General features: G+C 43.6%; 1 protein-coding gene across 2 annotated transcripts in view; it reads left to right on the top strand.

The window, feature by feature from the left end:
• NR1H4 (nuclear receptor subfamily 1 group H member 4) overlaps positions 1–26176 on the top strand; it is a 442692-nt gene that overhangs the window by 92193 nt on the left and 324323 nt on the right. For both annotated transcript variants that reach the window (XM_086918025.1, XM_086918023.1), the window contains exon 2: positions 12353–12489. In XM_086918025.1, coding sequence (XP_086774151.1) covers positions 12405–12489 — 85 coding nt within the window. In that variant the 5' untranslated portion in view covers positions 12353–12404. The remainder of the gene's footprint in view (positions 1–12352; positions 12490–26176) is intronic.

Here is a 26176-nt window from a genome sequence, read left to right as displayed (position 1 = left end):
TGGAAATGTGCACTGATGGCTGGTGGTGTGTGTTTCACTGGTGAAAGCCTGCACCGACGACTGGTGGTGCGTGTGCCTGGTGAAAGCGTGCACCGACGGCTGGTGGTGTGTGCCTGGTGGAAGCGTGCACTGACGGCTGGTAGTGTGTGCGATGGCTGGTAGTGTGCGTGCCTGGTAAAAGTGTGCACTAACGGCTGGTGGTGTGTGCCTGGTGGAAGCGTGCACTGGCGGCTGGTGGTGTGTGTGCCTGGTGGAAGTGTGCACTGACGGCTGGTGGTGTGTGTGCCTGCTGAAAGCGTGCCCTAACGACTGATGGTGTGTGTGCCTGGTGGAAGCAGAAGCATTCACAGTGATAGAAGACACAAATGAAACTGATGAAGAGGGAGGAGGAGAAGGAAGGGGGAGTGTGAGCAGAGGAGCATGATTCACAGCTTGAAGACACAAATGAAGCTGACCAGGAGGGAGGGGGAAAAGGGAGGGGGTAGTGCAAGCAGAGGAGCCTGATTACAGCAATAAAAACACAGATGGCAGCTGTGCACGTGCACAAACTCGTGAACGCAAGCTGTAGGCCAGCAAAAGCCTCTGGTGGCACTTTTAAAAGCCACTTACTAAATGTCTCGAAGAGACAGCGCTGGCTCAGGTGAGACCTAAAAAGTGACTTTATTCATAACGAGGTCTGTTCCTAGAAAAGACAGCTTTGCCTGTACAGTAAAAACAGCTTGTTCCAGTTGTTCACTGGGAGCATGCATTTTCCTTAGCCTTCAACACCCCATTTTTATATGTAAATTACTGAAAGGCAACAGGAACAGCTCATTAAACAACCTATGGCAATAATACAAACTAGATAATAAAGGTTCACACAAGTGTCGCTATGTAATGTTAATTAGTGTGCACACAAGGTTGCTTACATCCAAAGTGCTACAATGAATGATTGATGGACCCTGAGAACATAGAACCATGCAAAAGGCCAATAATTGAGAAGCTGTAGATCTAATTGGTTTTTTTACAACATGGAGAAGCAGTTTATATACAGTGGTGCTTAGTGCTCATGTGTTGACACGGTGCAAATGCGTTCTGAAAAACGTGTATGTACTGAACAGGTTACTGCAAAAGGCTTAAAAAAATAAACACCATAAATTGCATGTATCCAACATGCCTAACATAGGCAAAGCTTTTTGCTCTATTTGGCAATGGTGTGTCAACCCAGAAGTATTAAAGGGTTCATCATCAGGACCTGGAATGATGGGAGCATAAGCTTGAAATTTCTGCAATAGCAAATAAAGTGGGATTGGAATTATGACCACGTTGAAAATAAATTAAACATTGCTGGTCTGTTGCTTTGCTGAAAGTAGTATATATAAAAGAACAAAGAGGTCTCTTAGTAAAAGATGAAACAGGGGCTGAGAGATCCCTGACTTCTACAAGGTATTCAAATGAAGTAGAAACATTGAATTAAATTAGGCTGATTAAAAAAAACAACAAAGGTGCCATGCAAGTGAAAGTGCACTCAAGAGTGGGACATCACTCACTGGAATATAGGTAAAAAACAGCTGTCTTGTAAGGATAACTACATAGAGGAAAACTGAGTAATTAATTAAATGACATCTCCTTAATTTAGGAATAGGTGGCCTCATGGAAAACACTTAATTGCAGGTACAAGAAGCATGTCAATGGCTGCGACGATGAGAGTTAACAAGCTTATTTAACAGGTTTTCAAAGTTTATGTATTCAGGAATGGCTTCAGAGTCAAGTATTGCACGTGTACAGAATAGAGTGGAAAATAATTTTGGCTATAATGTATACCAATTAGTCAGTTATGGGCAGGGCACAAGTCCTAAAAAAAGAAGTGGGGGGACTAACCTAGTTAATCAGTAAGCAAGTGGCATCACAGTGCGTGACATCATGCCGCGTGACATCACGGCACGTGACATCACAGCGTGTGGCATCACAGGAAGTGGCATCACAAGAAGTGACATCAGATCTTAAGCCCTCACATACATATTTAGCAGGTGTATCAAGAGTACATTGGAGCACATTTCGAGTATACTTGTAAACTCTCCTGAATTAGGCAGAAGATTCACATTTGTGTACGCTACACATAAAACAATGTTGCCTTTTGTCAGCTTAAAGCTTCCTCTAGCCATAGTGCTTTAAAAGAAAAAATAGTAATATTTAAATAATTACAACGCCTCCTCAGGGGTAGTAAGCACTATATAAATACTATTTATTTTGTGCAAATACTGTGAAAGACCAACACATCTGCCATTCTTACAGTGCATGCATATCTCCTAAACAGGGCCTGAACAAAGTGAAAAGCTGCCCCTCTTAAGTATATGTGAAGTGCTAACAAGGTGTGAGCCTTTGTTTCTTTTCTGCTGCATTTGCTTCTGAGTGTGAAGCTCCTGACTGCTGCCATCCAGGAGTCTCGAACAAAAGGAGGCCTGATGACCCTTCAGACTCGGCCTTTGTTAAGAGCCAGCAGATGTTAGAAATAAGAGACCCCCGTCCCTACCTGCACATTGTCGCTGATCGAAAGCAGATAACAAGGTGAAGGCTGAAGGTCTCCCGGTGTTTGGAAATTACACCAGGACGAATTCAGAATCTTTATCAGTGGGGCCCAACTTCTTGGCAGGGTGAACGGCGTCCCCCCGAGGAAATAAGTGGGTGGACGCCATCCACGCGCGTGTACCCTCGACTCGTGCCCTGCCCTGGGTATGGGATCTACCGTCGTCTAAAGTTCAAGATGAGGTGACAAGTAAATATAGCACCCGTAGTCTCTCATTTCCTGGAAACAAACCATACAGAGATTAATATCCATTCAAGTGGTGGCTAGTAGGTAACAGTGGCAGGGGAAGGTAGGGGTAGGGAAAAAAAAAAGAAAACTTACCTGGTGGTCACCGTTGCCAGTAAGCATGGGCGAATTTTCCGAATCTCGCGTTCGCGAATTTTGCGGATTTGCGAACTCGCAATTCGCAAAATCCGCGAATTCTCGCGAATTTGCGGATTTTTTTTGTGTTCGCGCGGGTTTCTGCCAGTTCGCGAGGGTTTTGTACAATTTCGCAAACGCGAATTTACCTGTCGGGTCGCAAGTTTTGCGAACTTGTTGTTTCTACGTGTCCAGCCTGTTTGGGACACTCTTCTTCATCACTGCCACTCTCTGTCACCACTGCCACTCTCTGACTACTCATGCCACCTTCTGGCCCACCCATGCCACCCTCTGTTTCATCACAGCACCCTCTGGTTGTCCAGTCAGTGTACATTATTGTGGCAAAGCACACCTTCCCTGCCTCAAGTGACCTGAATTAATTTGGGGCTGATTAATGTGTCACAGAATATTTTTTTAGCTGGCACCTGCTTCCTTAGTGCTTCCTGATTAGTGATCTTTTGCACTTGCTAAGTGCTTTCATTGTTGCAAAATTAGTTACAACACCTGCCCTGCCCCAACTGACAATAATGAATTAGGGGCTGATTAATGGATTTGAACTTCCAGCCTGGCTCCTGCTTGTCTCCCTTAGCTGTAATTGAGGACCTTTGTGGCATATGTGTAACTATTCTGAGGTTCAGAGCAGGGTCACATAATAGTTGCAAGTAGGCAACTGAACTCTGGAGGGGCCCCTCAGGAAGCACTACAGGAAATGGCTACTAATGATGAGCCTGAACTTTTGAACCTGGTAAGTAGTTTCAGTTTTGCTAAGATCGTATTTCTGCAATTTAGCGCTTATTCGCGGGGCGCGAAGTTGTACTGGGAAGCCGCGAACTCACGCGAACAGTGCGAGCAAGCCATAAAATCCGCTGCTCGCGGATTTGCGGATTTTGCGGGAGATTCGCGAATCTCGTGGATTGCGAATTTACCGAAAATCCGCAAAATCCGCGAGCGAAACGTATTTTCTGCCCATACTTAGTTGCCAGTTGCTGCCACTCCTCCGACGCAGGAACTAGGAAGCCCCCAGGCTCCCAAACTCCCCTGACCAATCACATCTCTGCCTTACAGCAGCGTTGTAATTGGTCTGGGAGCTGTGGTTCGACACTCAGAGAGGGACTGGGAGGCGGTGAATGTTCTCTACCCAGGCTGTGCAACATAGCCTGTGGAGAACATGGAAAGTGCGCATGGCAGTTTGGCCGGCCCAAGACGGCTGGCCAAATTGTCAGGCGCACTTACAGTGCAGCCACCATTCCTCCTCTCTCCGCCGTCACAGGAGCCCGGCCTAGCCCTGCCCTAACTTAACCTGGCTGCAGTGCTACGACAACACTAAAAATTATAATAACATTCTGTTATCAGTTTATTTTTCCTTTGCACTGCTTTAAAGCAGTGGTGTGACGCTCCTCCGCTTTAGCGCAGGAGCAGATGCTGACCCATTCCAGAATTTAAGCTTATAAGGCTCAAATCAGGGGAGACGTAGCAAATATGTAGAACAAAAATCTGCATGGCAAAGGCACTTTTCTTTGTGGTAGGAGACTGTAGTGCTTTTAACTGCAGCCTAGTCAATGGTGCTTCATAAAGCCATTGGGCCTATTACGATGTCAGTTGGATGAGTGTTCGACCAACACGTAGCGGGATGGAATCTGACCAACTATGGGTGGTCAGAAACTTCAATTTTTCCATTGCAGCTTGTACGGTGGCTGGAAAAGGGCTCAAACATCCATGCACCTTGTGCCAGGCACCATGCAGTGCCTGCCACAGGATGCATGGATATTTGGGGGGGCACCACAGGTGCCTCCCAGGTCCCTTAGCGGAGACCCAGGGGGGACGGGTGCCCTCTTAGGGGCACCAATGTCCCTTTCCATCTGCCTTTCTATGGAGGTGGGACTGACATAGAAAGACAGATGTAAAGGAACATCTTAATCCCTACGGCGGTGCCTAAGAAGGCACTGCCTCTATTGAGCCCATCGGAACAACAGTGGTTGGTCCCTCCCCCAGATGCCTCCGACCATCGGATCGTAATCCGCCTGCCTGTCAGTGGTGGGCTCACTGACATCGGAATGAGGGCCCTAATTTTTGATAGTCATGTGTATGGTGTAAATATATACTATCGCCCACCTAGGATGTTTAACTTTCACACCACTGGTGCATTTCTTGCCCTATATACTCTGGCCTTACCTAAAAGTTAAGTAAGCCAGTTAGGTGAAACAAATGCATGGTAGAGGTTGGTGAGCGAAGAGATTAACAATCAATCAATCAATCAATCAATCAACAATTTGTAAAGCACGCTACTCACCCGTGTGGGTCTCAAGGCGCTGAGGGGAGGGGGTGGGGGGCAGCTACTGATCGAACAGCCAGGTCTTGAGGAGTCACCTTAAGGTCAGCAGGTCCTGGGTCTGGCACAGGTGGGTGGAGAGGGTGTTCCATGTCTCGGCGGCGAGGTGGAAGAATGCTGTGGTTGGTGCGGAATCCGGATTGGGACGTGTCCAAGGTGTAGTTCTCTTCGAGGAATTGGGTCAGTTGGCTGTTGATGGTTTTCTCAATTGCTTTCGTCGGGAACGGGAGTAGGGAGATGGGCCGGAAATTCTTGAGGTCTTTTGGGTCTGCCTTGGGTTTCTTGAGCAGGGCGTTGATCTCTGCGGGTTTCCAGCTTTCTGGGAAGGTGGTGGTCTCGAATGAGCTGTTGAGGATCTTACGGAGTTGGGGTGCGATGATGGAGCTCACTTTGTTGAAGATGTGATGTGGGAAGGGCTCTGAAGGTGAGCCAGAGTGGATGGTGTTCATGTTCTTGATAGTGTCTTCATCGTTGACGTGGTTCCTGGAGGTCAGGCAGCCGATGTGACTTGGGGGCAGTGGGTCTGGGGTGTCAGCCGCTGTTGAAGGGGTCTGGGAGTTGAAGCTGTCATGGAAGTCTGCAATCTTGCGGTGGAAGAAGGCTGCTAGAGAGTCACAGAGGTCTTGTGATGGCGGGATGTCCTTAGAGCAGGAGCTGGGGTTGGAGAGTTCCCCCACGATATTGAAGAGCTCTTTTTGCTGTTGTGTGTGCTGCTGTTGATGCGTTCTTTGGCCGTAAGGATGAGTTGGTGGTGTCTGCGGCTGGTGTTCTTGAGGGCTGCATGGTTGTCCGGTGCTTACTCATGTCGCCATTTCTTCTCTAGTCTTCTGCAGGTCGGCTTGGATGTCTGGAGGTCGGCGGTGAACCAGATGGCTCTTCTGTCAGTGCGTCTGTTTGAAGGTTTCTTGATCGGGCGAGGGTATTGGCGCAGTCATTGATCTATCGCCTGAGGTTGCAGGCAGCTGTGTCGGTGTCGGTGTGGTCGGTTGGTGGGTTTCGGGTGAGGCTGGCGATAAACTGATCTTCGGTGACCTTGTTCCAGCTGCGGTGGGGCATTCTTTGCTGGTGGTTGTGTGCGGGGGTTTTCATGAAGGAGAAGTTGATGAAGTGGTGGTCTGTCCAGTGGAGTTCGGTGGTGTGGCTGACGGAGACGTGGTTGCTGGCGGAGAAAATGGGGTTGAGTGTGTGTCCGGCGGAGTGGGTGGGTGTTGTGATGAGCTGTTTGAGGCAGAGGTTGATGAAGTTGTCCAGTAGTTTGGTGGAGTTGCTGTCGTTGGTGTTCTTGAGGTGGAAGCTCAGGTCTGCAAGGAGAATGTAATCTGTGGAGACCAGGGCGTGTGAGCTGATGGCGTCTGTGATGGAGTCGATGCACTGTGTCCGGGGTCTGGAGGGTCAGTACATGAGGGTTCATCTGAGGGTGGTGTTGGGATCGATGTGGATCTGGGAGTGCAGGTGTTCGGCAGTGCTGAGGGTGTCTTCGGTGTTGGTTGAGATTCTGAGGGTATTTCTGTGGACAATGGCGATTCCCCCTCCCGGTCTATTGATGCAGTCTCTGTGTGTGATCTTGTTGCCATCCGGGATGGCTATGGCAATGTTGGACACCGATGAGGGGTTCATCCAGGTCTCCGTTAGGAACGCGACATCCGGGGAGGATGAGTTGAGCAGGTCCAAGAGTTCAATGGCGTGCATGTGGACGGAGCGGGTGTTTAGCATTATGCATCTGAGGTGGCGTTGCCTGCCTTGGTGGGGCGGGGGGTAGGACGTGCTGGTGTATGCTGGCGGATGAAGCTGCAGCTTCGGCAGGTGAATGGTCCGTGGGTGTGCTTCGGGGTGGCCTGGAAGCAGGCGGTGCGTGGAGGAGGTTGGTGTCGTACTGGTGTCTGGTGTCGTGACACATGAGGGGCAGGGGGGTCTGGGTTCCGGAGGGTCTGTAGATGAGGGTTCATCTGAGGGTGGTGTTGGGATGGATGTAGATCTGGGAGTGCAGGTGTTCGGCGGTGCTGAGGGAGTCTTCGGTGTTGGTTGAGATTCTGAGGGTATTTCTGTGGACAATGGCGATTCCCCCACCCGGTCTATTGATGCGGTCTCTGTGTGTGATCTTGTAGCCATCCGGGATGGCTACGGCAACTTCGGACACCGATGACGTGTTCATCTAGGTCTCCGTTAGGAACGTGACGTCCGGGGAGGATGAGTCAAGCAGGTCCCAGAGTTCAATGGCGTGCCTGTGGACGGAGCGGGTGTTTAGCGTTATGCATGTGAGGTGGCGTTGCCTGCCTTGGTGGGGCGGGGGTAGGACGTGCTGGTGTATGCCGGCTGATGAAGCTGCAGCTTCGGCAGGTAAATGGTCCGTGGGTGTGCTTCGGGGTAGCCTGGAAGCAGGCGGTGCGTGGAGGAGGTTGGCGTTGTACTGGCGTCTGTGTCGTGGCACATGAGGGGCAGGCGGTCTGGCGCTGGGCGCGGTCCAGACAGGGAGAGCTGAGCCAGAGCTAAGCCAAGGGTTGGCGCTGGCTCTGAGATCTCCTACATTGAACCTTGAAAATATTTTGCATATAAACACACAGATAATGTGAGAAAATTATAAGTTGGCTCCCAAATTCAAAAATGTATTCAACACACTGAAGTGTTTGATCTTAGTTCATCATATTATATCTCTGCATAGACCAGTATTTATTAAAAGTGGTAGTTTTTAAAAAAGAACTGAGAAGCATTGTGCCACCATCCTTATGACATTGGTATTAGAGTATTATGCCGCAAGCCACGGATCCTGTGAATCTTGTATGTGGGCTACATTCCTAGTATAGATGTAGCAACATTCTGGGCCATTAAATTAAACACAGAGCACATCCTGAATGCGTGCATTTAAAAATGCTCTACCGTGTGATAATGAACAAAAAAGGCGCTCAGTGAAATAATGCATTTGCAAACGATCACACAAATTGGTCAAATAGGGAAGCTGAGATTGATCCCAGATTTTCCCGGCTTATATTGTGCAATTCAAACACTAGATGGGTATCTCTTTCAAATATCAAAAGTTAATGATTTCTCTTTAATTCTTAGAGGATGAGATTAGAGTGGGTGAAAGGGAGAATCAACATTTTACATAGAACAAACCTTGCCTAAGGACAGAAGAGTGCTTCACAAAAGATACAGGCTGTTTTACGTAGTTTGTTTACTGGCACGGGATTCAAATCTACTCCCCATGCGATATGTTCAGCAGCTGTAGCCACTGGGCCAAATTCCTTCTTGTAAAAACTCAGCTTGTTCAGGGCCTGAGGTTCCAAGAGGACCTCAACCTGAGTCATAGCCTGGACTCTGGCTCGAGCTTTCAGTGGCTTGCCCACGTCTAATGCATAATATATGTTTTAGGAGAAAGCATGCATGCTGTGCGACTGTTTAGCAGTCTTAACGTCAACAAAACCACACAGAAAAAGTGGGGAATCATGACAAAAATGTTGTCCTTTCTTACACCAAGACAAAGCCTTCAGCAATCATTTAGCTTTTCCTAGAAAATAACAATACGTCTGAAGGACCAATGCAGCGGGATCAGGCTGGATTACAGGAAATAGTCAGACCTAGGAGAAGAAGGAGAATGAATTAGAACCTAGGAGAAGAAGGAGAATGAATTAGAACCTAGGAGAAGAAGGAGAATGAATTAGTAAAGAAATGCAATTGCTCTATGAAAAAAAACTATTTCAAATTGTATTTAAAGTGAAGAAAAAAAATACGTTGAATACCAAAATATTGAACCTATGTTCATTATTGGTCACCAAGTTTGCCACTGTAGGAAATCTGCCTTTTCTATGTGGTCACCTCAGATGTTTCATCTTTATCTAGACCTTATTTTAGCTGGCTTTAGAATTCTGTGGACTTTACCGCTGCTAACCAGAAGTAAAGTGGATGTGCTCTCCATTTAAATATAGTGAACTTTACTTATTCCTTAATGGCACCCTCATCTTGCCTATAAAAGGAAAAGTGTCAAATCCAGTCTGACAGGTCCATTCAGCCACATGTAACACTTTGGTGCAATTGAAAAGGAGAGAACAGGAGGCCAGGACAATTCTTCAGCATCCTGTGTCTGGTTGCTAAAGGACCCTGCTTTCGTCCTACCAGAGGTATGTCGCAGGACTTGTTGTGGGTACAGTGCCTGATTCAAACTGGATTTTAGTGTTAGATGAGCGAGAACAGTAATAATAACCATAGTACACTCACCTATGCAACCACAACCTTCAGAGTCCATGTTTAGAATGGTGAAGACATTTACCACATTGAAATGCCCGGTCACATGCCAGTTTGGACCAGGAACAGGAATTACTGAAAAAAAGTGTGTAGGGTTTCCCCAGGAACTTATGCCTCATTGTTAGGGGCTACCCATGAGTCTTCACTACCCTCTATTATACTCAGCGCCAGGCAAAATTAGGGTTGGCAAGGCACACACCAGAACCATTTCTGGACCTGTGGAAGAATAGAAGACGACTGGATCTGCTGTCTGTGACCCTTAGGGGCCTTGAATGACTGGACCTGTTTGTCAGTGTATTCAGAACAAAGCCATAGACTACAATGGTCAATTGGCTGACCTCCTGTGTGTCTACAGGGATACAACAACCTGCAAAAGACCTTTTCCTGGAAGTACCTAGCTGACCAACAACAGTTGGACCTAGACACTCTTGTTGGCCTCTGTCAGACACCATGCAAGTATCCAAATGCCTCACTTGAGGCTTTAGAAGTGTACTCCTGTGAAAGTTTGGATACCAGAAGAAAGTTAGGAAACTTTTGAAAACGTTACCACCAGACCAGTGGTATTTGGAAACTTTTTAGAACTTTTTGACTTCCAGACTTTCACCAGGACAGATCCACTTATAGTCTCTGACTCAGTCTCTATAGCGGTCAGCCTGAAATTGCACCCGAGTCCCAATCTACCATTGTCTATCACTCTTGCTTCATTTTTTTGTGATGTTTATCACTTACATATTTTTTTTTAAATCATATGTCCGGTCCACCTTATTGGCCTTTTGGTGTCATTTTATTTATTAAATGTAACCTCATTTTTCAATTTGGTTTGGAATTTTTTATTGTTTGTCATTTTAACTTTATTACTGTTTTGGTATTGCAGAAATACAAGTAGCCCTCAGTTAAGCCAGTCTGCTCTGTACAATAGCTACCAGGGGATTGACCTCAGGTTAATTTAGTGATTTCAATTGTTTACTTTCACAAGAATTGTGGTTGTTTCTTGAGATGAGCTGTCACCCACCTCAAATAATAATCCAGTCACCATAAATAAGTTTTGCGTTACCTAATTTACGTCCCTTCCTTCCCTCTGCTGTGCTTTACCTCCCAGTTATTTGTTGCATCTCACATTTGCCTCTGCCTCCCTCTTTTGCACTTCTTCACAATAAAAAGTATCGCTTGGTAAGTTAGACTTCTCCAGGAGGTTTTTTAGGTCTCCCCTGAGCCAGCGCATGTGGTGCTCTGGCGAGGCTTTTAGTAAGTGGGCTTCAGAAAATGCTACCACACGCTTTTGCTGGCCTTAAGCTTGCGGTTACGTGCGTGGGTGCGCAATTATGAGCAGAGGCGCCATCTGGCTGTCCTCGTCATGCTCATTAAGCGCATCATTCGCAGCACGCGATCGCGATCACTTTCTCGGCTGCGTCTCTTTCACGGCCGCACTGCCCATGCTTGTTGCTCTTGCTGCGCATACTAGAGTCTTTGTTCAAGGCAAGCTCTGCACTGTTCTGGTTTTGTTACTGCTATGCACTCTTATGTCTTTGTTTTGGCTCTACGTGATTATGGTTTTGCTGCTGCTGCACACTCTTGTCTCTTTGTTCTAGCCCTGTTCTGACTGTCGTGTTTGCTCTTTTGTTAGAGCTCTGCGTCGATGTGGTTTTTGCTCTTGCAGGGCACATTTGTGTCTTTTTTCTAGCTCTGCGCTGTTCTGGTTTTCCCCCTGCTGTGCTTCTCCTAACATTCTACAGTATGTGTTCACAGATCACTTTTATTTCCCTTTTTAAAAAAATTCCCTCTTTTTATTTTCTTCATTGCTCACTCAATCCTGTTTTCTTCATTGCTCACTGAGTCCAGTTTTGGTGCAAGCATTTCTGCAACTATTATGTTCTGCACTGCTTAGAAGTGACAATGAAAAAAAGGAAATTACATGAATTAGTGCAGGGCGGAAACACCCGATGTCTTTCGAAAACACTTTCGAAAATCCAATAGAAGAAGCATCATTTACTCGAAGGAGGCATTCTGATTGGCTAGCCGCTTCCCTGATGCAGGCTCTGCTGAGACGTGTCACTAGGGCGTGCTATTCCGATTACATCGTCACTGCACATCACAAGAATCTCCATATAACCACTGCAATCGATCTAAAAGTTGAGGACAAGACAGGTCTTCTCTAATCAATAAACAATGATGGTCTATGTAAAAAAAACTTCAAAGACAAATGTATTTATTTTCATAACTTTGAGGTCATATATGAGCAACACGTTTTAGTCAAAATTACACGTTGGTTTATGGCAAGGGGCAATTGTGCCCATCAGCAGTTGCCAAAAGAGCAAAGAAACAGTGCTAGAAAGGTTATGTATAAATGCATTCTTCTTGTTTAAAAGCACATCATTAGCTTTAACTGTCCGTGTGGTGGGTGTACTGTACCAAAAGCAACATAGCAAAAATAGTTAAGCAAAACTGACACAGAATCCTACACAAATGGAAAACATTCATCTTCAAATCATCGCCCCACCCACCCCTCCAATATATTAGCAATCTGCAAGCCTAAGGGCTCCTCCTGTGGCAAAATGGGACTGCATTGCACAGTTAACAAGCATTAACAAGCATTGGCATAGCCAGTAGGTCTCGCCTTTGGGACCTTATAGGTCTTTAGTTATGCAGCACAATATCCTTACTGCAACAACATTAACTGTTGCACAGCTAAACACTTATAAGGTCCCAAAGGTGAGACCTATTGGCTATGCCAATGCTTGTTGTTAAAGCTTCAGCCTCATCAAACAAAAGCAGGAAAGGTAGGTTTTGAGAATGTTATACATTATTAAAGTTAAACATGTGTAGTGTTTTATCTAAAGTCATTGCATATTTCCATGTTTTAGGGTCCACCTTCCACATTCCAGTTTGAGATTTTAGACCGGGTTGAAGCGTTGGATGGAATCAAAAATGAATTTACTTGATCCCTCTCGGTCTCCACGGAGTTATGAGTACTCTCTTTCAGAAGACAGTCACCTACTTGGTACGTAATTCCATACTGATTATCCAGGAATTGTCAGGTCTGCGTGGTAGATTCCATGTCAGATGCTCACGATAACCATTGGATACGTAAGTGACCGCTGAGATTCACTGACTGTAAATTTATTTTATGTGGATTTCCTGCAAATTCTGGCATGGACTCAGTCCTGCTGGACCTATGTTGGACGCTCTGATAAATAGATACAATAATGTCACGGTTGTTCTTATATGAGACCTCTCCCATCTTAGAGAAATGCACAACTTATAATGCATATTCATAATGTATGCCAATGTTTCTGAAGTTGCTCGTGAGCAATAAAGTCATAGTTTATTGCACCAGCGCCAATATACTCCCAAGGTTAAACATTTAACAGTGTCTAAATGTTTCGGGTTATAATTGCCATGTTCAGAAAGAAGCCTAAATGATCCTGTTGAATGCCATTGTGGGTCAATTTATAACTAACTTGCCTCGTAAAAGTACATATTTGTCAAGCCTGAAATTTAATGGAAAATGAGTTTGCTTAAATTGAACTTCGGTATGTTACAAGCTGTCTCTTCAATCGGAGTGTTACTGGCTTGCACGTGGATGATTTGATTGCATGTACTACAGAGGCACCACTTCAAGGTCACTTGTGCAAAATACTTTGAAAATGTTTACGGCCTTGTACCAGGAAACAAAACTAGAAGATGAACCTCTTGCAGCTTTGTATTATTGGCTACAGATTGGTTAGTTAAGTAGCTCATATTTAAATTCAAGAATTCGTTTTTGATTGCACTCTTAGATAGTTTGCTATTTATGGAAGCACTTTTAATTTGATAAAATGTCTGCTGTGTTATCTTTTTTGCCTGTCATATGATTGCCCTACAAATGTTCGCCAACGGACAAGTGCCACTATCTTAACCTCTTGATGTGTAAAGAAATGACTTTCTGGATCTTAAGATAACATAATGACTCAGATAACATGCAACACTGTGCGATAAGACAATAGTGCTATCGACCGTCAAAATAGTGCCAGCTGCTCTCATATCCCTCTGTCCCTGCAAGCCAACTAAACCGGAATATACATTTTATATTTAGGCAACAATGTCGTGCGGGGATGGAGCCCGCAATCAGACTCGTCTCTGATTCGCGGGTGAAGAAAATGGCAGAGTTGTATTTTGTGCAGTCGGCCCACCTAGGCCAGTCTTCCATAGGATCACTGTACATTTTCCAGGCAGAATGTATGTGTGATCTCCCCACAAGGGCATCTCTTAGGCCTGACATAGCCGCTCAAGCCCCACACAAACACGGCTGGCAATAGTATAAATGTGGCCAGTGTTCCTCCTCATAACAACAGGGGCCACACCAAACTGATGTCTATTGCAGGGATTGTGAATGAAAGCCCTTGAAAGCAGTCCATGGAAATCCATACAAAACGATACTATCTCACCCCATCCCATTCTGTTTCATACCAAACTATACTAGGATATAGTGATAATATAACATATCACATAATGATGCAATAAAATACAATACACAGCTACACAACACACCATTTAAAGACCATACCGCTACTCAACACATCAAATGGCAACACATCATAACATGGTGTGTTGCTATTTGAAAAGATCTATGAAATACCTCCTTTAGCATTCACTGTTATGACCACACCTTACATTGATATGCTTGCTTAGTATAACCTTATAATATTCTAGGGTTAAAATATTTGGTGGCAGGCTGTTATGAGGACACAATAGTAGCTGCACAAGTGTAGGCCAAACAATCCATCTTGAGACCCCTTTGCAGTGCGGCATCTTCATAGCCTATTTTTACCCCTGAACAGATGAACTATTTGTACCCATGCTGCTAAAATGATCTGCCTCCTTGGACATCACTGATAAGAACATGAGCTTCAAACTACTTGAATCCTGAATTGCCATCTCTGATGCCTCTTCCTACTGGGTTAATTTCCAGATCTGGTAAACCCCCCTCAGTTGGTTTCTTGATTCTTTGCTTAATAGCAAAATACAATAGTACCACAAACAATATACCAACTACAGATATTTAAACACATCTACGGTTCCCATCAATCTACTCAAAGACTTTTAACTATTGAAATTACGTAGCTTCAACCAATAAACAACAAAAGTAACGAGTTCAACTAAATAGCATCTATTCTTACTTTGCATCAAAAAATCTCGATGCAAAATATGGTATGCGCCATTGTCAGAATTTTCAGGAAAGGTCCTTGTGTGAAGCCATTTACAAGGCACAAAAATATAATGAATACGAATTTCAGACTCATAAAACTTTTATGTCTGGCACTATTTCATGTCCTTGGTGGTAAGTTGGGGTAGTGGCGCCATCACTGTGTACCATTGTATTAGGAAAGCAGGTTTCTCAAGGTGGTAATGTGGACAAAAATGTGCATATCTGTTGTGTGGTATTGTGTTGGAGTGGTGATATATTACATTGTTCTTGTGCTGCTGAGTTTTTGTGCTTCCTTTTTGCAATTGGATGTTGTTGTGTTGTACTATGGTTATTGGGTTGTATTTTGTTGCACCCTGTTGTGTTTTATTTGTGTTGCTACATTTCTTTAGGTATACTATGATGTTATGTTCCGTTGTTTACTACATCTATGTCAACAAATGCTGCAGAATATGCAGCAAAAACACATACACCTTTAGAGGTCTCAAAGCAAGCAACCATATAATACAAAAGCATACAACAGACAACATAACAACACAATTAAGACAGAAAAATGCAGTCAACAACAAACAAAATGCACAACAACAACCACAAGACAACACAATATTGAATTGCAATAATTCAGTACAAAACACAGCAGCAGAAAAAACAACATAACACACCAATACCACAACATAGTGCACACAACAGATGTGCGCAAGCATTCCTTCCACACATTACTGCCTCTGAACCTGCTGATCTAATATGGTAGTAAAATGTGTTTGCAGCAAGTGCTGCCTTAACCTATCACCACCTTGAAGTAGCATCAGACAAAATGTTTTGTGATCCACCTCTGACTTTAATTATCACTTATATGATCTCTAAGGTTTCCCTTCTCATATGTCCCCTCATAGCAGCCTTGTTAGTAGCAACCAGAGCATTAGTGAGTTACAGAGGACGAGATCCAAGTTTATAGTCTTAAGTGACTCTTTAGGTCTCGCCTATCAGACAGCGGAAGCTGTTTGGTTCTGGAAGACTGATTGTGGGCTTACCAAAAAAGTACAGTGAGCATGCAGCCCACCCATTGCAGACCATTGGTAGGCCTAATTGTCACTTACCTTTACTTGCTTCTTATTCGTTGGCTTGTATTGGCTTTATTGAACTTGTCATGAGTGATGTAATATTTGAGGTCATAAACAGTAAATGGACGGTTTGCACGTTACAGTTAGCTCAGAAAAACTATAACTGGTGGATTTCAGTCTTTTTTTAGTTAAAAATGTTATGCTATAACTGACATTTTCACTTTACTAAAAAGTCACTAAAACCTTTTTTTCAGTGAATTTGCAAAGTTTTTTTAAACTTAAAGTTAGATATTATTATTAGACTTAACTATAACCTCACTTTAACCTTTGCTTTTTACAGGGAATTTAAAGTGTGTTTTTTTAAATCATATTTACCCAAGTTTCTCACTGATAAAGCATTTTGTGCGGCATTAGGTCCGAATATTTGGAAGAATATTTTTTTGTTTTGCTAATATCTTTGGCACTAATTGCCAAATCTTCAAGAAACTTTCCTAAAAAAATGAATCCACCTCAACTCTTCTGGAAATCCGTCAACTAGAGGATAAGAAAAAGAACGGGTCCCAAAACACGTGTCACCTGCGCTAGTTCCATAGGGAATTTTAATTTGATGTAAATACGTTCATTAGTATTAAAGAAATTAATGTTAAAAAATAGAGCTCCCTAGCCCCTTCAAAAGTTCTGCAAGTTCAAAGGATAATCTGATGGCTGTCCTCAACATTAACAGATATATGGAGCGGGTAGGGGAACATGTCTGCATACCATGCAGGGGGCGACCCTACTCAAAAAGTGCTTCACTAACAATTCCATATACATCATCTGTAAAATTATGTATAGTGTCAAATGAACCATATGTGCCAATAGACACGATTCAGGTGGGATACTATGGATTTTTTAAGCCAAAAATGGCTTTAATATGGCTGTCTCCCACCTCTAATTGCCTCTTCTTTAATAGATGTCAACAGGAGAATTGTATTCTCTTGATTATTTTTTTTAAATCTCCCACTTTTCTCTTCTAAAATATTGGCATGTATGATAAACATGAAAATGAATGTGAAGTATGCATTAGGAGCATTTTAATACAAATAATGTTCAAGGAATTTGCTAGTGGCCAAATGCATGGAAAAATATTTTGATTTATTGCTGCTCTCCGGCTTGGCAGAAGTCTTTGAGAGTCTTGCAAAAACGTATGTGGGCTGTCTGAATGCTTCTTCTTTATTTATTATGTCCAACCTTCACTTCTTCTAAGTATAGCAAGCAGTGGCAATGCTAATAGTCGTGGCTTAAAAAATATATTTTATTGCAAAATGAAGCATTATAAGTGGATGGCATTGGATTTGATATATATTTGTGTAGAAGCCAAGAACTCTAGAATACTATTGGTGTAGGTTTAAAAATCTGGTGACGGCTCCACTGTCATGCCAGAATCTATGTAGCTTAATGGCTGCCCTCCTCCCATTTCTGCAGCTACCAGAGAAAAGAACATGAATTATCTAGTTATCAAAGATATTTTAATAGCATTACAATGTCATGTGTCTGGCCCTGAGAGTTCTCTGTCAGGCAGCTGTATAAATAAGCTAAATGATTATAGCTGAGTGAAGGGCAAGCACTTTTTTGTGGAAGCACACTACATCTGCCTAATCAAAACATGCACTCCTGGCTCCCAACATGCTGGTGGATATAAAGTTCCACTCTAGTAATACTCACATAATTGTCTGGCGATAGCCGCATTGTCAAGTCAGACCATAGAAATGAATCTGTCTTCTAGGAACAGTGAAAACACAGCATCCTGCACCATCCAGTGGTGTGTCTATATAAGCTGGCTCTTTAATAATGAATACAACAGGTCTACTTTCAATAAAAACAAATCTATAAATACATTTTGCAAGAGGGTTGGAGGGCCCTCGGTTGATTGGAGTACGGGGCATAATGCCTACTCTGCCAATTCTCCTTTGTGACAGCTTTGGCTTCTTTTTTTTTTTAAGTTCAAGTTTATTGAAACCCAAAACATAGAATAAAGACATAATACGGTATTCTCAATCAATGAAAGACCTATGAAAAGCGACAGAAAATATAATTTGAGAAGTTACAATAAAACGGAATCAATAAACACCTAAATCAAAACCATGGAAAGGGAAATAATGGGGGGAAGAGAACAAACAAAAAAGTAAGCTAAGTATGGCAAAGTTGTAGAGTAAAAACATTGTATGCAAATAGTAAAATTAAATAAGTAGTATAAAATAGACAGCGAATAACAAATAATTATAAAACTAAGCAAATCGAAGAAAAAAGACAAATGGGAAAAATCATGGCGGTTTATGAATATCATCAGATGAATTTCGTTGAGTAACAATAATAGCGGGAGGAGAGGAAGAGAGTTTGGAGAGGTAAGTAGTTAGAGGAATCCATAATAAATCCCTTTTAACAGCTAAGGAAATGGGGGTAACATAATTGGTATCAAGTCTATGATGGAAGCAAATAGCATTCCACCAAGCTGAATAACTGATTTTTGAGGAGTCTTTCCAATTGGAGGTAATCAGGTGAAAGGCTATAGCCAAAAATAAATCAAACAACTCAAAGTGAGAAGGGGAATGAGACAAATCAGGAGACAAGGAACCCAAAAGGACATTGGAGAGGGAGAAAGGGAGTGTAAAACTAAAGATATTGTGCATGCAGGACCAAATTAATTGCCAAAAGGAAGCGATATTGGGACAATGAAACAACATATGGAGTAAGTCTGCAGTCTGGCAAGGACAGGACCCACACTTAGGTGAGAGGTCATGGGAAAATGATGCCAATTTCTGCGGGGTTAGTAATAAACGTTGGTATACGAAGTAAAGAGTTTGGGTAGTATTAGCAGCTCTGGACGTTTTATGTATTTTTAACCACAGCTTATCCCATAAAGAGACAGGCCAAGATATTGACAAATCCCGTTCCCAGGCCAATTCAGTCTTTGATTTGAGTCGTTCAGAAGGATTTATAAGACATTTGTAAATGCGAGAAGCGGATGGAGAGGCCTCCAAAAGCGGGCCAATAGTAGAGTAAAAAGAAGGCACCACAGAGAAGAAGGAAGAGATTGAAGATATTGATGAAGAGCAGGTATAAAAAGGTCATATTGTTTTCTAAAGGAAGTGGGAAGAAGAAATTGATTTTGAAGATCAGCAAAAGGTAGAGGAACATTATTAAGCAGGAGTTGGGAAATCCAAGATAAACCCCTGGATTTCCAAGATTTCCAGTAAAAAGAACGGTTTTTAATGCGAAGTAATTTATTATGTCAGATGGGTTGGTGGGACAAAGAAGCAAGAGAGGGATAAGAGGAGGGGATAAGAGGAGGGTAAAAGAGGGGTTAAAAGATGACGGTATGAGCAATGACAGGAGATTTCAAGAGAGAAACATTAGCAGAAAAGGCAAGAGTCTCCGTGAAATCAAACGGTGAAATAAGAGATTTCTCCAAAGATAACCAAACAGGAGGATAAGTGGGAACTTCTGTGGAAAGCCAACGAGAGGCTTGTTTGAGGATAAAAGAATGATGGTACAATTTAAAGTCCGGAAATTTAAGACCCCCGAACATTTTATCTTTTTTAAGGGAAGACAAGGCGATCCGCGAAGGCTTATTTCTCCAGAGAAATTTCATTAAGAGTGAGTCTAACCGTTTAAAATAATAACAAGGTATGTGGACAGGAATCATGGAAAGTGAGTATAGGACGATAGGAGCTAACATCATTTTTATGGAATCCAAGCGGCCCCACCATGAAAGAAAGAGGGGATGCCATCTGGTAATAGAATCAGTTAATTTCTTTGCAATATATTCGAAATTAGCCTTCAAAGTGTCTGAGATAGAAGGGGAAAACCACAATCCTAAATATTTAACCTTAGTCGACTGCCAGGAGAAACCAGTGTGATCGAAGTAATGACGTTGACATAAGACATTGAGGGTAATACTTCACATTTATCACAATTGAGGCGATAACCCGAGACTCGTGAGAAGGCGTCAACTTAAAGTAGAAAGGCAGGTAAGGTGGACTCAGGATTGGAACAATAGAAAAGGATATCGTCTGCATAGACAGACAATTTGACTTGATTAGAGCCAGGGTTGAAACCAGTGATGTGAGCGTCTTGTCGTAGTTTGGTAAGAAATGGTTCCAATGCCACAATAAACAATAGGGGAGATAAGGGACATCCTTGTCGGACACCTCTGGAAAGAAAGAAATAATCAGAAATGTTTCCATTGGCAAAGATAGAAGCTCTGGGGCAGGAATATAAAAGGGAGATGAGGGAAATTAATTTAGGGGGAAAGCCAATCCAAGTGAGAGCATGAAACATAAAGTCCCAACAGATCCTATCAAACGCCTTTTCGGCATCTAATGTGATGGCCGCAAGCGGGTAGTTTAGGGAAGAAGCCTTACTGAGTACATTAAAGAAAACTCTGGAGTTGTCAGAAGACAAACGTCCTTTAAGAAAACCTGATTGTTCAGGGCCTATGAGTTTGGGTAAAATGGGATCAATACGTAGAGCAAGTAATTTGGCAAATATCTTATAATCCGTATTAACAAGGGAAATGGGGCGGTAATTCTTGCAAAAAGAAGGGTCCTTATTATCTTTGGGAATGAGGCAAATCATAGCGTCTTGAAAGGTACCTTGAGAAGAACCATTAATAATGACCTAATTAAATAAGACGAGCATGTGTGGGAGAAGAAGTTTCGAAAAATGATCATAAAATTCGATAGAGAAGCCGTCGGGACCAGGGGCTTTGCCACGTCTTAAAACTGAGACTGCATGGGAGAGTTCCTTAAGAGTTATATCTGTTTCAAGCGAAGCAAAATCAATATGGGGGGAAGAAGGAGAAGTAATCGACTGAAAGTAGGAGGATAGATCAGAGGAAGGAGGATAAGATTTGGGTGTGTAGAGGCTCTTGTAAAATGTGACAAATTCCTGCAAAATCTCATCATCTTTAAAATGAGAAGTACCAGAAGAATCAATGATGGAAGTAATCCGAGTTCTATCACGGCGAGTTTTCAAATAATTAGCTAGGAGTTTGCCCATTTTGTTTTGACCTCCATATTAACGAGCGCTGCTTTTCAAAAGATAAGATGCAGCAGCGTCAGTAGACAATTTATTGAAAGCGACCTTAGCGGTGATAAGATTTTTCAAAGAAGCGTCTGAAAACGAATGAAAGTAAGTATGCTCTAATTGCTTAATTTGGGCCAAAAGTTGGGAAGATTGTTTCTCGAATCTCTTCTTTTTCTGGGAAACATAATTAATGACAAAACCTCTAGCGCAGAGGTCTTCAAACTTTTGTAGGTTGAGCCCCCCCAGCTCACTTTTTTCAGCTGTCGGGCCCCCCCCCAAAACCTGACAGAAATTTCTGGAATCTGGTACTTTACATAATTTACCGCCGCGCCAAACCCGGGGCCATATCCAGCATATAATGTCCAACATAATAAGAGTGTTTAGTTAAGTGCAGGTTTGTGAGTGGGGGTGCTGAAATGACAGATTATTACATAGCTCAAACCACCATTTTCCTAGATAAAATGTGCGCAAATTGTTTTTACTAGGATGCTTTGTTTTACACATGACATTGATTGATAACACCACCAACATAAATGTTACGGGTGTGCCCGTTTTTCGTCACAGACGCTCAATCTGTGGATGGATTTTTGAGAATGAGAAGCGAGTTGTCTGAATGCAAGGTGCATTACAAGACACTTGAAGTAACTCAGAATGTTATTGAGGGCAGAGTAGGGTTTCAAACGTGTTAAACCATGGGCAGTCACAAACTTTCTCCCGGGGGCCAAATTTACAGTGTGGTTTGTGTCCGAGGGCCGCACCGGTGGGGGCAGGGTAAGTGGGGGAGGGGGCAGGGCCAGAGAAAACAAAAACAACTGAGGTTGAACAGAGGTCCCTGCAGCAGACGCCTTCGTCCACTGAGCCACCAGACCAGGCATACACACATCTCTCTCTCACTCTCTCTCTCTCTCCATCTCTATCCCTCTCTCCCTCTGTCTCACTCAGACTGTCTCACTCCCTCTCACTCCCTCTCTCTCCCACCCTGTCTCACTCACTCTGACTGTCTCACTCCCTCTCTCTCTCTGTCTCTCTCTCTCGGTCTGGGTCTCCCTCTCTCTCTGTCTCCCTCTCTCTCTGTCTCCCTCTCTCTCCTTCCCTATCCCTCTCTGCCTCCCTCTCTCTCCTACCCTCCTCACTCTGTCGCCCTCCCCCTCCCTCCCTCTGTCACCCTCTGTCTCCCTCCCTCTCCCTTTCAGTCTCCCTCTCCCTTTCTCTGTCTCCCTTCCTCTCCTTGTCTCCCTCTGTCTGTCTCCCTTTCCCTGTCTCCCTCCCTCTCCCTCTCTTTGTCTCCCTCTGTCTGTTTCCCTGTTTCCCTCCCTCTCCCTCTGTTTACCTCCCTCTCCCTCTCTTTGTCTCCCTCTGTCTCCCTCTCTTTGTCTCCCTCTTTCTGTCTCCCTTTCTCTGTCTCCCTTTCCCTCCCTCCCTCGCTCTCCGTCTGTCTGCCTCCCTCTCCCTCCCCCCTTTCCCACCTCCCTCGCTCTCACTCTGTCTGCCTCCCATTCCCTCCCTCCTTTCCTTCCCCTCCCTCGCTCTCCCTCCCCTCCCTCGCTCTCCCTCTGTCTGCCTTCCTTTCCCTCCTTCCTTTCCCTCCCTCCCTCGCTCTCCCTCTGTCTGCCTCCCTTTCTCTCCCTCCCTTTCCCTCCCTCCCTCGCTCTCCCTCTGTTGCCTCCATTTCCCTCCATCCCTCTCCCTCCCTTTCCCTCCCTCCCTCGCTCTCCCTCTGTCTGCCTCCCTTTCCCGTTCCTCTACTTAAGCACACACAAGCAAGCATTTGCAAACATTTGTTCCAACGGAGACACTTCGGTGAATTGTAAAGCTGAAAGCCTTGCTATATTTAGTACGTAAATATAAGGTAAGGTACTTTTAATATTATAATTTAAGAACGCATTCTTGTTAGCTTCCTTAACGTTTTTAAAAATATATTTGTATATTTATCAAAAGTACACTAAAAAGTACATCTATCATTGAGATGTGGGAATTGTTACAGTACTTAGCTGCAACCCTCCAAATAGAGGTGTCCTCAAGGCAGTTAAATACAGCTTTGTTATTGTGCCCATTCAAATGGTGGCCTCTCAGCTGATGCTCCTATTCTGCGGGAGTCAAGCAGCACGGAATGTGTAAATTCGCCCCTAATGCATCTGGACTAGCTTGCCTCAACAGTCAGATGTACACCTTGTAGCACTATCATGGACCCTTGACTTGCTTTAGCATTTCTCACTCTTTTAAGATGGGGCTTTGCCTGAAAGCGCCTCAAGGTCATCATGATTCGTGTGAGCTATAGCCCAGCTGACCCCTCGTAACTTCTGCCAGAGTGCATGATGGTGGTAGGAGGTAACTGAGCGGGTTCACACATCTGCTGGAGAAACGTCCTCGCAGGCTGCAGAGTGTGAGTTTGAACCCTAGCAGGGCCGGCTGCGCACCGTCCTCCCACTGTCAGGAAAATGACTATCATGGAGATGCGGGAATTGTTACAGTACTTAGCCGCAACCCTCCAAATAGAGGTGTCCTCAAGGCAGTTAAATACAGCTTTGTTATTGTGCCCATTCAAATAGTGGCCTCTCAGCTGATGCTCCTATTGTGCGGGAGTCAAGCAGCACGGAATGTATTAATTCGCCCCTAATGCAACGTTGGAACATAGTGCTACATAAATAATGCACCACGGACGCTTTTAAAAACAAATGGATAAAAAACAATGGCACACACACACACACACCCGCACCCAAGCACTTCACAGGTCTTTAAAAGACCATTTGTATGATAATGAGGCTTCTGTATTTCACCTCTGGGGACAGACAATCAGGAATGTGGGTTAAGGGACCATTGGCAAGCGCCACAAATCAATTGCTATAAATGTGTCTTTACGATTTTGTGCTCTTGGTATGGATTCACTTCATTTCAAAGGGGGGCCGGGGTCCGTGTCAACTTCAAATGCTTCATGTTTGCAATTGGCGCTGTTCCCATTTTTTCACGAACCATAATTTGCATTTGGGCTCAGTCACCTAAAGCAGCGTCTCCCACGTCACCATGGCTTCTGTGAATATCATCAGAAACCATCACAGACCTCTTTTCCTAAATTAAATGTCCTCGAAAGGCAGTTTTCGGTTTAGTAGAGGAGACTTCCTGCCTCCTTGCTGAAGCTGAATGAATTAACCCCCTCCTGGGAGGGTAAACATAATAAAAGAATGGGCACATCGTGCCTCGTCGATTTCCCCTCCCTCCTCCCTCGACTTGCCACAGAGAACAAAGGTGAAATTAGAGAGTAGTTGTAAAATTTAGAGAGGAGTTCGCGCCCCCCCAAGGATGGTGTTGCGCCCCCCTAGGGGGGCGCGCCCCACAGTTTGAAGAACTCTGCTCTAGCGGTTGCTTTAAAAGAATCCCATATCATGGTCGGAGAAGAATCAGGAGTGGAATTCGTAACAAAAAAGTCTTCAATAAATGAACTGAATTGGTCAGAGAATTTAGGGTCCGTAAGGAGCGAGTTATTAAAACGCCATCTGCCAGAGGAGGGGGAGAAAGGGATTAGGTCAAAGTCAACAATGACTGGAGCACGGTCAGCAAGCAGGATAGAGCCTATGTCTGAGGCAAGGGCGCATTGAGCCTAGGACTTACTAAGGAAAAGGTAGTCAATGCGGGACTGTGTTTTGTGAGGAGGGGAGAAATAGCTAAATTCCTGGAGGTCGGGATGACAAAGTCTCCATATATCAACTAAGGGCTTGCGACGAACGGTGGAGGTAAACTGAATATGCATTTTAGAATGGACAAATTTAACAGGGGATCGCCCGTCAAGAATGGGGTCATGGACTTGATTACAATCTCCACCAAAAATGATATAATCATCATCAAGGGCAACTAATTTATCAGAAATATGTGGCCAAAAAGTATTATCAACTGACACTGGAGCATAAACATTAAAAATAACCAAAGATACATTGTCAATTAGTAATTTAACAAGCACCCAACGACCATCAGAATCAAATTCCGGAAGAAGAACAGAAACTGCGAACTTTTTGTGAACTAAAATGACCACCCCATTCTTCTTCCCTGAAGCTGGGGAGAAGAAAACATTACCAACCCACAATCTTGTCAGTTAGCAGCTTCAGTGTCAGAGAGATGGGTCTCTTGCAGCATAGCAATGTCTGTTTTTAACCTAGCCATGTGGGATAGCACACGCTGTCTTTTAATAGGATTGTTTAACCCTTTAATATTCCACGAGGTAACTCTGAATGTAACAAGATAAAGGTATTATAGCGATACAAAAAGCATACAATACAACATAACATCTGTAAAAGCAAACTATAAGCAATGTAGAAAAGTACGGAACCATAAAATGAAGAAGTAAAGGAAAGAATAGAATAACAAGGAGAGAAAGAGTAAGGAAAGAAGATAAAAAGGAAAGGAAGAAAGTAAGGGCCATATGTATCATCATCACCATTTGCGATTTCTAAATAGCGAACTTTAAGGAATCGCTATTTAGAAATCGCTAAATGGTATGTATGTACAAAATCGGTATTTTTTAGCGATTTCCAATTATTCCTTATTTGCGAATTCGCAATTTGCGAATTCGCAAATAAGGAATAATTTCCCATTCATTTCCATGGGCCATGAGGCCCATAGCAATGACTGTGAAATAATTCTGAATTTGCGAATTCGCAATTTGCTAATCGCAATTTGAGAATTATTTCAAGGGTGCAGGGGTGTCTCAAGGACACCCTGCTGCACCCCTGTAAATTACATGTGTGTGCATATGGCGCACATACATGCCCAATGGGCATGTATGTGCGTCATATGCCACCCTCACAAATGCACAATTGTGCATATTTACAAGAAATCGCAAATTACCACCAACTACAAGTTGGTGGTAATTTGCGATTTCTAAACCTGAAATCGCAATTCTAAAAAGCTTCATACATAGCATTTAAGGAATCGCAAAATTGCGATTCCTTAAATGCTTAAGCAAAATAAGGAATCACAATTTTTTGCGATTCCTTATTTTGCGAATTTTTCATACATTACAAAATCGGTAAAAAGGCCGTTTGCGATTCGCTAAGGCCCAAATTCTGCGAATTTCAGCCTTAACGAATCGCAAAAGGCTTGATACATATGGCCCTAAGATCCATAAAAGAGAACATAGTAGATCATTAAAAGGAAAAAAGAAAAGGGAGGAAAAACTTACAGAAACTGTAGATCAAACAGAGGGAGGGAGGGTGGGAGGCCATACGAGGGAATGACGCTATCCGGACTCAAGAGGGAGGAGCGAGGAGGGAAACAGCACCAACGAGCCACTAATAAACTAGGAGAGGGAGGAGGATTGGACGAACAACCTGTGAAAAAGAAGAAACAAAGTTAATCGTACAGTGCAAAAACAGGCGACTAAGAAG

This window comes from Lissotriton vulgaris, chromosome 1_1, assembly GCF_964263255.1.
Source record: "Lissotriton vulgaris chromosome 1_1, aLisVul1.2, whole genome shotgun sequence".
NCBI classification, from domain to species: domain Eukaryota; kingdom Metazoa; phylum Chordata; class Amphibia; order Caudata; family Salamandridae; genus Lissotriton; species Lissotriton vulgaris.
Note: the sequence above shows the minus strand (reverse complement) of the source record. Positions and strands in the feature narration are given on the sequence as shown.